The sequence below is a fragment of the Fundulus heteroclitus genome, chromosome 22 (genome assembly GCF_011125445.2).
Source record: "Fundulus heteroclitus isolate FHET01 chromosome 22, MU-UCD_Fhet_4.1, whole genome shotgun sequence".
In the NCBI taxonomy this organism is placed as follows: Eukaryota; Metazoa; Chordata; class Actinopteri; order Cyprinodontiformes; family Fundulidae; genus Fundulus; species Fundulus heteroclitus.
This window is the reverse complement of record NC_046382.1, coordinates 31,187,648-31,199,872: the sequence shown is the minus strand read 5'-3', so window position 1 is coordinate 31,199,872 and position 12,225 is coordinate 31,187,648. Positions and strand designations below refer to the sequence as shown.

Sequence of the window (12,225 nt, the reverse complement as noted above, 5' to 3'; positions counted from 1 at the left end):
TCGTCCTTTTTCAATCTCTTAAAGATTCCTGTAATATTGTTTACAATTACTATTTCTCGTTGAAATCTATTTTTATTTTTAAAGAAATGCTGGAAAATAAATTCAGCATCTCCATACAGCTTGTCTGCAGATGGAAGCAAGAAATGCTCCAGGGTTTCCTGGTAGATGGCTGCATTGACTGTGCACTTCAGAAAACACAGTAGACCAATACCAGCAGATTACTTCAAGCAATGCAAAATTCTGTGTCTCTCCATTCTTCCTCCAGACTCTAGAACCATGATTTCCAAATGAAATGCAGAATTTATTTTTATCTGAAAACAGGACTTTAGGTGATTGAGCAACAGTCCAATTACTTTTCTGCTTAGCCCAGGTAAGATAACTGTCTGTCTGTAGTAGCAGCTCTTGAGGCAGTGACTGATTCTAGCCTCAGCCAACTACTTGTGAAGATCCCCCAACTTCTTGAGTTGAATTTACTTGAAAATGCTCTGAAGGCTGGGATTATCTCTGTTGCTGGTGCACCTTTTCCTACCACACGTCTTTCTTCCTCCCAATTTTCTGTTAATGTGCTTGGATACTGAACTCTGTGAACAACCAGCTTCCTCACCAATGACCTTTGGTGGTTTACCCTCCTTGTGAAAGGTGTTTATCACCGTCTTCTGAACTTCCCCATGGTCATGTAGCCTACTGACACAGAGTGAGAGACCATTTAAAGGCTCAGGAAATCTTTGCAGGTGTTTTGAGTAAATTAGCTAATTAGGGTGGGACACCATGAGTTTCCAATAATGAATTTCTTGACAGTACTCTAATTTTATGAGAGACTGAATTTTCATTATCTGTAAACCATAATCATCAAAATGACATGAAACAAAAGCTTGGCATATATCATGATTTTATATTAATATATGGGTTTCACTTTTTGAGATGACAAGCAAATAATATAGCACTTTTACACATTATCAAAAATATTATATGTGCCTGTATACACACTATATTGAGACAATATTGCAGTAGTGCAATGAGCAGAGCAGAGCGCAAAAATGCAGGAATACATTATTATTATCCTCTTGGCAAACATCCAACCAAGGACAAACTTAACTGATGGATAAATTACTTCCTTCTTAGGGACATTTGCTCTGATATTGAACCCTGACAACTCTCACTTTACTTTACTGCATTTTTCTGTCCAATCCATAAGCTCAAAAAAGTGTTGCTAGCATCAACTTCATGTACATGTGTACATTGTGTATATTCTCACTTTTTTACGTCGTCTTTTCCTAAGCAGCAGATCCAATCCTACACCCTCACAACTTCTCATAGCTCCACAGCGTCACTCCTCAGTTGGCCACGCGGCTCAACCAAACCTGTCACACTTTCAGCTCTGTGGCATTCACCCACTCACTCCAGCTACCACTCTGTCCTCTCCACTCAACTGATTCAGCCCTGCTTAACAGTCATACCTTCAAGCTAAACCAAACCCACCTCCGTCAATTTAAAATACTCCTTGTGCAACGTAAAGCAGTTGTTGTTTTTTTCTCAGTAATTCCTTTGTGATATAATATTTCACCTGAAAGTGATTGTTGAGATTTGTGAGTCCAAACCACCATCCAGACATGTGCTGTTTATTACACTTTTTCTTTCACAGTGTTACGTATTTGGAATCAATGCAACTCTGAGAAATTGGTTTGTTATACACTGCAGGATTTAGAATGTAACAACCATCCCACATGAGACTATATAAGTATACTGCCTCATACTAAAAGTAAGCACTAAAATCACTGAATAAACTTTTTTCTAGTTGGCAGTGTACAGTGACAACTTGTACTGCCTTAATGCATTTGGTAACTTTTAGTGCTAAAATAACACTTCTAGTGTGATTGAGTCATCCACAGCTTATAAAATGTTCGCGTCAAGATTAAAATAAAGAATATAACTATGAATAATCCATGAAATTGGTTTGCTGTTAAATTAAAGTATGCTGTTGTGTATAAATCACCATTATAATAGGGACAGTTTTGATACAGATAGTAATTAAGGCACTTTTTACCCCTTTCAATTTTCATATTACAAAGTCAATAAATATTTTATTATTTGCTTGTATAATCTGTAACATTTATTTTAAGTTACAGTTGAGGCCAACACTGAAAGTCACTGTAGGTAGATGTCCATTAAGATGTGTGTTGTGCCAAGTCAAAGATGAAAGTCTATGGGATGTTTTCATAACTGTCAACAGGATGTTGTTCTGCTTTTTCAACTAAACCATTTTGTACCCAGGAACGGAATAAAAAAAAAAAAAACACTCAGAAATGTATTTATGCCACAGGAGAAAGGCTGGAAAGGTCCATCTGGAGAGTGTCTGTGGAAGGTACTGTGTTGTCTGGCAGCAGAAATGTAAGGGATAATAAAAACAGCAAATTTTGTGGGTTGGAGGGAAAGAAAGAAAGAAGCAGAAGGAAATTTCACTTAAACAAATACCACGTTTTTTGAATAAAATGTTTCCCTAAGACTTGCAAAGACACAAGTTCGCTTCCAGATGTTACCATGGGGATTTCATCTGGAAATTCAATGTATTAAATAAACAAAAGTAAAAAAAAAAAAAAAAAAACTTTTAAAAGGCAAGGCATATCTTGAAGGTATAGTGGACAATATTTTTCGGCTTATCTATAAGTTGTCCCACATGCCAATCATTGTGACACGCTCACGTAATGCCAGTGTGAGTGCGTTCCTTGCTAGTTTCCACTTGCTGTCTTTGGATGCGCACTCTTCATGTATCCGTTTAGCTTCGGTGTTAGCTGTACATTGTAGCAATGCTGTTCTCACTGTATACTTTGAAAATTCCTGAAAGTTGCAAGAAACAAACTGTCCTACAAGTTAATGAGATGAAGATGAAGGCCCCAGACAAAGGAAATAAGCCCAGATTGTATTTCATAAATCTTTTCACCCAATCCCCCTGAGGAGCGAAAGAGCAGGTAAGACGGTCTAGCGTATTTGCGCAGTTATTCAAAAAGGGACTTGGACGTTTCTTACCTACATTTTCAGAAAGATGGTCCACTCTACTAGCCTCGTGAGACCATCCTGATCTCGCGAGCTTTCAAGGTTTCACTCGCAGATCAGTCTGGCTACTCTCCGTTAAAGAAAATTTGGAGCCGTTCACCAAACGAACGTCCAATCAGCGTTGGCTTTGAGGCGGGTTGAGGTGTGACGCAAAGGGAAGTGCGACAGTTCAGTCTAAAGAACATGGCGGCTTCAGCCGATGAAACTAGCGTTAGCGTGGCTATCGAGCAAGTTTTATCGGAATTACAGAGTATTTCTCTGCTGAGCTAACGAGCCTTTACCTGCAGCAGCAAGAGTAGCTTGGCTTGTGGTTGTGTTTTCGTCGTCGCTCTGTTACGAGTGACGACGAATCTGATTGGTTTATTTGGCCCGTCTATCACCAACATAGGCCAATCAGCTAACCAGTATTTTCGCCCCTTCCCAAAATTACTTCAACGGAAGGTTTCCAGATGGATATGCGGAGCAAATCTATCTGGCGGCGTCAGGTTACCACTCTACCTTCAAGACTTTTTAAAACATCTTTCAATATTGATTTGAACCTGTTTACAGAAAATGTAAGCTTAAGGGTTATTCCCTTAATGTTAATATTTTGAGACCAGGACCAAAATGTCGTCATCGTCATATTTGTTTATACATTTGGGGCCAATTTTGTAGCAGAGCTTTTCAGACAAAAATAAAGTTATCAAAAATAGTGATTGAATGTGTTTGGAAGAAAAAATTACCTTTATAAAATGATTTAAAAATTTCAATGTGTTGCCTGATTCCAGACTACATAAAATAAACTGTACCAAAAAGACAGTTATCGGAGGCACATAAAGTGAACGAGGTGAAACAGGGATTGAAGCTGTATGTGAATCAAATTCAGGGAATTATTTTAGTGCAACAGTTTCAGAGACCAACAACACTAACTCTATGTGACGAGGCAGCAGCAGCTGTGCCTGTGAGACAGTGCTGAAGGAATCAGGAAGGCTCAATGCAGCTCTCGCAGCTGCCTCTATACAAGGACTCCAGAATTATACATATTTTATAGGGTATACATATCTCATACTTTACATTGTGATCAATTACATGTAGCGAAAACCCTGCAAGGAGAACAAGACATGGAGCATGGGGAAAACAATGGGAGGAACCAGCAAAGAACAGTGACAACCACTTATATACTGAGGGAAAATTGGAGAAAGGCATTGAATGCTGGTAATTTAACCAGGGGAACAATGAATTAATTATCAATCAATCCTAATCAATAAAAAAATATATATATTTCAATAACTGGTCCAGTGAGGTGTACATTAGTATTTCCAAAATATTAAAACAACATAACTTCTTAACGAAAAAATCATAGAAAGGTCTTGATATAGCACAGCACTGGCTCAGCTAGCTAGCTAGCTGTGCATGAACAAATATTCAAAAACAGCTGATTTAAAATCAATTAAAAAGTCACAAGTGTGTGAGTCTAGAAACTTTCACATAAACAAAGATATAGCACAATTTCAGAAGCATGTGAAAGGCATAACATCCACCAGTTTCTGCTAAAATAAAACATACTACTGTTGAGCACACAGCAATCTTTCAGCAGTGGGAACATCCAGCTCTATGAGGACATATCGCTGGGGAGGAAACACAGACACATGTGGATGCACAAATTTGAGCCAAAGCTACTTTCAGATAAATTAATCAGGTGATGAGCAGGTTATGGTAGAAATATGGATAAAGACCAACAGAAACTTATTACAAGTGGCATACCAGGGGCCAGCACCCAATAAAATCTCAGAAGATACTAAGGTTGAACAAAACCAAATTACTCTATGTGCTTTTCTTTACACATTTGGAATAGCAATATAACCTAATATAAGCCTTCAAAAAAGTAGTTTGAGTATACAGATAATTAGTAACTACATCTGTTTAATGCAAAGAGCCAACATATTAAGAATTTCAATGACATATATTCATGAGAGAAAGAAAATATGATAATTTCACATTCTTCTTTACTCATATATGCCTTTGTAGCTTACTTAGTTTTCCACAAACATAATGTTTCATTTAGAAAAAATATTGTTACAATGTTTAACTTGCATTTGTATTTTTGAAGCCTGGTACGGACCAAAAAAATTTACCACTAATACCCTTGGTTAAAAGAGGGTATACTTTCTTTTTACTATGCCTGTTCATAGTGGGGGTGAGACAGCTTTCATTCTTTACATGACAGTAGCTATGAGCCCTGACTCCAGCATAAAAAGTCATCAGACACAATGTCACGCCTGTGGTTCTGCACCATCCCAGCTGTGATACTTCTCCTTTCTTTAACACCCATGACTTCTTCAATCTGTGCACATGGGCTTCACTTCATACCCGCAGGGCTGCTCTATCTCGGCGACCATAATGTGTGGTTTTGAAATTCACAAGAGTCTCCAATAGCAGCTGACACACATGGTACAAATACATTTACAAAAAAGGAATACTTAATATGAGAATAAACTATATTTGCTACTATGCTGTCATCTTATTTAACCTCTTCTGAGAACTTGTGAGTAGTAAAACCACATTGAATGTAAAACGTGGTGTTTTTATTATTTTGCGCAACATTAAGTATTGATGTATAAGTTAGGCTAAGTAAATCAGGTTTTCTTACTTCTCACTTTGGTCTGGTGATGCAACACTTTTTGATTTAGTCTTCTTTCAACGTATCAGTCTACACATTTGAAAGGTTGTCCAGGTTGGTAAAATGTTGGTGTTTTACTGACTGAACTTTTGGAAGAAATTTAGTTGCAGTTTGAGGAAACATGGTTTGAGGTGTTAATAAATTCCAGAAATAACAATGTAGTGAAATGAACTGTTATGAGATCAGCACTCCTAGCCTTGCAGCTAATATTATTAAAGCTAACATTTGTAAAGATCAAATCTGATCTGCATTCAGCAGTGGTATTAATCCGTTATGGTAGCCGACATTATTTCTTTGGGTAGGTGCTCCAGGTCTACATACAACATGGATTTTGTTGACAAAAGTGAAAAGTGTAAGTTGCCTACCGAGCTTCGTATCGGTGTATAAATGTCTGTGTGTTAGTGAGTGCGACTGGGTGAATGTAGCTCTAGCGTGAAGCGCTTTGAGTGGTCAGTATGACTGGAAAGGCGCTTTTTAAGTTCAGTCCATTTACCATTTACCATTCAAAATTAGATTATTCAGTCAAATTTGTCTTCATACCTGGTACATTGCTAACTAAATAAAATCTGATGCATGGATGAAATACAGTTATGTTAGAATGAAAAAGTAAATTCATATTCTGTCTGAGTTTGAAAGGATTATCAATCATGACATTATTTTGTTTATAAACAAAGTCTAAACACAAGAGTGAAAACAGTTAAACAAATTTGTTAAAAGGGTTAAAATACCACCATTTGCTTAAAAATGCTATTCATTAGTTGTAATTTTTCTTGATTAAGTGCTATAAACCCATGGATCAATTAGTATGAGATTGATTGCTTTAGTCTCCATTCACTAGATGTTTATAGTATTTCTCCTCATTGGAGTAAATTATCTTATTGAGAAAAATCAATGAGCTCTCTTCTAGTTATTTCTTAATATTTCTCAGGCAAGGTATTTTATGAATATTAACATTGTTAAAACTGCTGTAAGCTTTTTCTAATGTCAGTTTGAGAATTAAAAGCACAACACATTTAATTTTCTGTAAGTACAAAAAAAACATTTGCAACTAAAGTAAAATTGTTGCTAAGCAATCCCTTAGTGTGGATGATGTTCAGCAGGTTAGGATGATTAAGCATTGAGATGGAAATGGACTGACAGGTGCCACAAGTATGATTGGACGATGGAAGAGTTTCATTCATCAACTTTGATGACTTGATAATTGAGGAAAGTGAGAGAAAAACGAGCAGAAGAATTGACAATTGTGTATCAGGAAATAGCAAAAATGTATAAGGATGACGTAAGAAAGGCATTGAACTGGATAAGGAGTGGAAAGGCAGATGGCACTGAAGATATACCTGTAGAAATATGGGAGTGTCAGTGGTAGCGGTTTTGACTAGGCTATTGAACGAGATTTTCGACCGCGAGGCGATGTCTGAATGGAACAGAGGGGGTATACGCCGGTGCACACTTTCAAGAACAAGGGAGATGTGCAGAGTTGTGGCAAATACAGAGGACTAATGTTGATGAGTCATACAATGAGGTTATGGGAAAGGGAAATGGAAGCTACTGGGGTCAGAAGTGAGCATCTTTGAACAGCAAAATGGTTCCATGCCAAGAAAAAAGTACTACAGATACAGTATTTGCTTTGAGGATGCAGATGGAGACATACATACAAGGTCAGAGACAGTTGCATTTTGTTTCTGTAGATCTAGAAAACGTATATGACAGGGTTCCAAGAGAGGAGCTGTGTATGATGTATGATGAATTCTGGAGTAGTGGAAAAGCATGTTAGAGTGGTGCAGGACATGTATGAGAGCTGTAAAACAGTGGTGAGGTGTGCTGTAGGCATTAGAGGAGTTCAATGTGGAAAGGGGGCTGTATCAAGAATTGGCTCTGAGCTCCTTCTTGTTTGGGGTGGTAATAGAGAGGTTGACAGATAAGGTTAGACAGTGTGGAAAAGAGGTGAAGAAACATGTCCATGAATGTTGGAAAGGGTAGAGAAAAGAGTCAGGTGTGCTGTGTGATAAAAGAGTATTAGCAAGAATGAAAGGAAATGAGTACAAAATGGTGGCGAGACCATCAATGTTGTCTGGTTTAGAGACAGTGGCACTGAGGAAGAGACAGGAGGCAGATTTGGAGGTAGCAGCAATGGAGAAGTTAAGTCACAAGGATGGATAAGATCATGAATGATTACATCAGAGAGACAACTCATGTTAGATGTACTGGAGATAAAGCCAAAGAGGCCAGACTAAGATGGTTTGGGCCTGTATAGATGAGGGATAGTGAGCAAATTCGTAGAAGGATGGTGAGGGTAGAACTGCCAGGCAGGAGGCCTAGAGGAAGACCGAAAAGGAGATTTATGGATGGAATGAAATAAGACATGGAGGTAGTTGAAGTGAGAGAAGAAGATGCAGAAGATTGAGTTAGTTAGAGACAGATCCATTGCCTCTAAAGAGAGCAGAGCTCAAAAACAGTGATGGTGAAAGATTTAGCAAAGGTGCCACACTTTGCAAGGGAGGAAGTTATGTTTAACCTCTGGTGTAAATACTGGTTACCAGATGTATATGTCCTAACAGCTCCCACTGAATTTAAGGCTCATTATGAAAATGGGAGAAATACAGGAAAATGACCTTTAAGAACAGTGAAGCTGAGCAAGTGTGCCTTTGTGCTCCTGTGCAAAGAAATGTCAAGTTGCACAGAGTACATGTCAAATGAGCTCAATCATGGTTTAGGCCATAAATTATGATTGATATGCCTGTAAAAAACAACAACATAGTTTTGGAGGTATTCAAACTGAGATAGCCATTTGTTGAAGAGCTTCTTTCGGTGGGAGTGACTGAGAGAACACGGCCAAGTTTTAAAAATAGTTTGGCTTGTTATGTTTTCATTTGCATTAGGTTGACTGCAGAGTCTCCAGATGAGTGGCCTCAGTGTATATACCCGTGTTTATTTATGTGTTTATTAAAGGACTAAGATTAGTCATTAATTGTGAGTTTGAGTCCTCAAAACTGCAGCTGAATACCAAATAGGGCTTTATAATGTCTGAAGTATTGTAATACAGAGCCCTGACTAGTTAATGAAGTCCCTATGGACCGGATCCCTCACTATAATTCACCTTTTATTCTCACAATCCCTTCATCAGTTCCACTTTGATGGATTCCCAGCTTAAAATGGAGAGGAATGATGATAGAGACTTAGTGAAATCCTTAAAAAAAAGGAAAAAAAAAGTTAATGCAAAAACTGTCTATGTACCTGAAAAGACTGACTGTAGATTTACTGAATTCTAAACTCATGATTTAGCCAACAGACTTCAACTTTATTCCTTTGCATGAGATTTTTTATTTGATAAAATCTCACAGTAGCCCAGCACAATTTACAACAAAAATATTTTAACAGTTTATGTGGAAGAGTGGCTGGGTAGAATGACACTTATTGTGTATATATAGTGAATCTTAACTAAAATCCAATACTTATTCTAACAATGAGATTTAAAAAAAACAGAGACGGTTAATGTGTCCTGCAACACTTGCACACAACTGCATTTGTTATTATCTGTTGTATAACCACGGCTGGGCCTCCTGCTACCACAAACCCAAATTACATGTGCACTGAGGGAAGTCTGTCTGATGCTTGAGTGCTTTTAACCACTCTTGCTGGTGTACCCTCACTCAGGGAAATGCTGGGTGACAAACCGAAAACCCACTGACATCTCCAAAGTGACAGGATTTACTCTACCCCTTACTTCAATAATAGATGTTCTTTCCCTTTTGGTTAGCTCTCCTTATTTAACATTTTTGGGTGTGTTTGACTGCAACAATTCTCACTCAAAGTTCTCTGTTTTCAGAAATACCTGATATCAATCATCACCTCCTATGATGTTAAAAGAAAACATGTCCTCTCACCAGAGGCACCTTTACAATTTAAACTGCATATTTCTATACAATAATATAAATATTATAATTGATCACAATATACGATGAATATATTTAGATTGTTATTGTTTTAGGAGTTATATCTTGCAAACAAATATGTTACAATTACATATCTAATCAGTAATAGATGTCCAGGGGTGTACATATAATGTGGTAGAGAACCCCGTTTCTCATCATCTTCAATTCAGTTACATTTTATTTTATTTATATAGTGCCAGTTGACAACATGTGTCATCTCCAGGCACTTTACAAAGTCAACTTCAATCAAATCATACAGACAGATTGGTCAAAATGTGAAAAACATGAGAGCATTCCTTTCTGCAGGAGTGTGTTGATCGTTTTAAGCCTGGAAATTGCCAAAAGAACATCTTTACCTGCTCATGTCTACAGAGTAATGATTAAAGTTTATGTCAACTACAAGTTTGACATTAATGTTGGGTGAAGACCCAAGTTTATCTTGAAGCTGCTTACAGTGGAAACGACAGCAAGCATGTCCATTGCCAACTATAAGAGAACTGGGTTTTTCAGTGTCAGGCTGTATTAAAAGATTCATAAATTTTAGGACTTGTGACGCATCTTTTCCAGATGTGCTGATTAATGCGAACAGTGATATAGATGAGAGAAATGTTGGGTCAGAAAAAAATAAAGCTACCCTGCAAAAGAAGCAGTGGAAATGTTCCAATACAGTAAAATTTCTTTCTGGTCCAAAGCAGCTCCAATTAGACCTTTATGTGTGTTGTTATCAATGGTGTTACACCCACTTGTCAGTCACACTAATAAATTAAAGCATTTCTACAAGTTCACAAGTTTAAACTTTAAGCATTACGTCTGAAACATTGGCTTCTCCACTATTGTTTTCAGCCCAAAGTATGAATTCAGTTGCTAAGGAACTGCCCACCACCCCTCATGTAATAATTATAATTTGTCTTTAACAACATTTCTAGTGTTCTCTTCTCAAATCAAGCCATTTGCCTTAATTAAACCAAGCATCTTCTGCTTTCCCAGTCTCTACGTTCCTTTGGTTGCCTCTTCACAGTGCACATTATGGCATATTATATCTTTGACTATACAGAAAAGGAAGGCGTGTGGAATTACTTTTGTGATTACTGCTGACAGACTGTAATTATTATCATTAATTTATAATTAGTAGCCCCATTTATTAGCAGTGAGTCTTGCATGTGTTTATGCTTCTCCAGGTAATCACTTGTGTTTTAAGTCCCTCAACAACTGCTTCCATACAAATGAATTTGTTTCTCTTTCAAGTAACTACAGGAATGTACATTGGAGTGAAGATTAAAAAGGATTCTCCCATATTTTACATAGATACCTGCATAGATAAACAAAGTAGAACTCGTTCACTCACTGAGAGAAAAAGTTGGTTTCTTTGGCAGTGGGGTGGGTGTGCAGTTATTTGATAGGGAAGTAACAGCAGGAGTAAGTAGGACATGTCACTAAGTGCAAACAAGCTAAGAGACAAGTGAAGTCTTTGATAACTGATCGCTTCCCATGGCCAGTTCCTTTTTTTAGGCATGGACACATTTTCTGGCTGCTTTTTAGACAAATGTATACATTCCAGTGATAGAAATGACAGCCATGTAAGGCTGAGGTCCAGAGCAAATACCAGAGAAAGACAAGACAATAAAGCATTATTACACTTGCTCTTTCCTATTGTCTAATTACAATCCAAAGCTAATCTAACATGCATGGTTTTAGACTTCGAAATTAAACTGGGGTAGCATAAAAACCTTAAGACACATGAAGAACATACCAGCCTAAACTGGTAATCCTATAGCTGTGATGAGGCTCCTAGAAGATCACAATATCAAAGTGCTAGGACAATTAATTCAATTTGGAATAAAAGTAGGTATTTTGAGTAGTACTAAAAAAATTCATGATTTTTATTAGATATTTTGCCTTTTTAAATCACTGATTGTTGTTTTTACTCACTTTGCACAAGGAACCTTCTTTCTTTTAACTTAACTGAACAAAATTAATTTGACTAATTTTGTTCTTCAAAAACACTGTATTTCAGAAATATGTTTAACAGTGAATATAGTGATGTGTTACTATACTGTTTAAAAAAAGAAATAATAGGGAGATCTCAGGTCTCCACTAGTGTGGAGCATATCCCCCTGTCCAAATCCCCTCTGTTAGTTGCCACCTCGACCTGCTGGTGCATTGGTGGTCCTCGGTGTCCGGGCCCGGGTTTGTGCTGACTCATTCCTGGCAGCTGCGTCACGGGGCCTGTGCCCCATGGCTCTGTCGGGGCCCTGCCGGGGTTCGGGGGGCGGCGTGCCCCTGGGCCTTGGGACCCTGGGGTCCATGGCTGGATCCGCATAGCTGGCTGCAGGCATTCTCACAAACACCTACATGTGCTTGGATTCAGGTGCTTACAGATTCACTTCTATACAGAAAACCTGTATTATTATCTTCAACTGTTACCTTATACATTTTGTATGAATTAATACTGTAAATTCTTCAGTGATGGTATCAAGGCGTTGGTTATTTGTACCTGTAATACTTTATCAAGCGGAGCACTATGACAAAAGCAGTAATATTCCAAAGCCTTTTGGGCTCTCTTTGGTATTAAGACAGCAATTC

At 37.8% G+C, this 12,225-nt stretch overlaps 1 protein-coding gene across 1 annotated transcript in view; it reads left to right on the top strand.

Annotated features, from left to right (window-relative positions):
• Positions 1–11,964, top strand: part of LOC118557067 (pecanex-like protein 2) — a 109,840-nt gene extending 97,876 nt beyond the window's left edge. The window contains exon 25 of the mRNA XM_036126064.1: positions 11,779–11,964. Within this exon, the coding sequence (XP_035981957.1) occupies positions 11,779–11,964 (186 nt within the window). The remainder of the gene's footprint in view (positions 1–11,778) is intronic.
• The last annotated feature ends 261 nt before the right edge of the window (positions 11,965–12,225 follow it).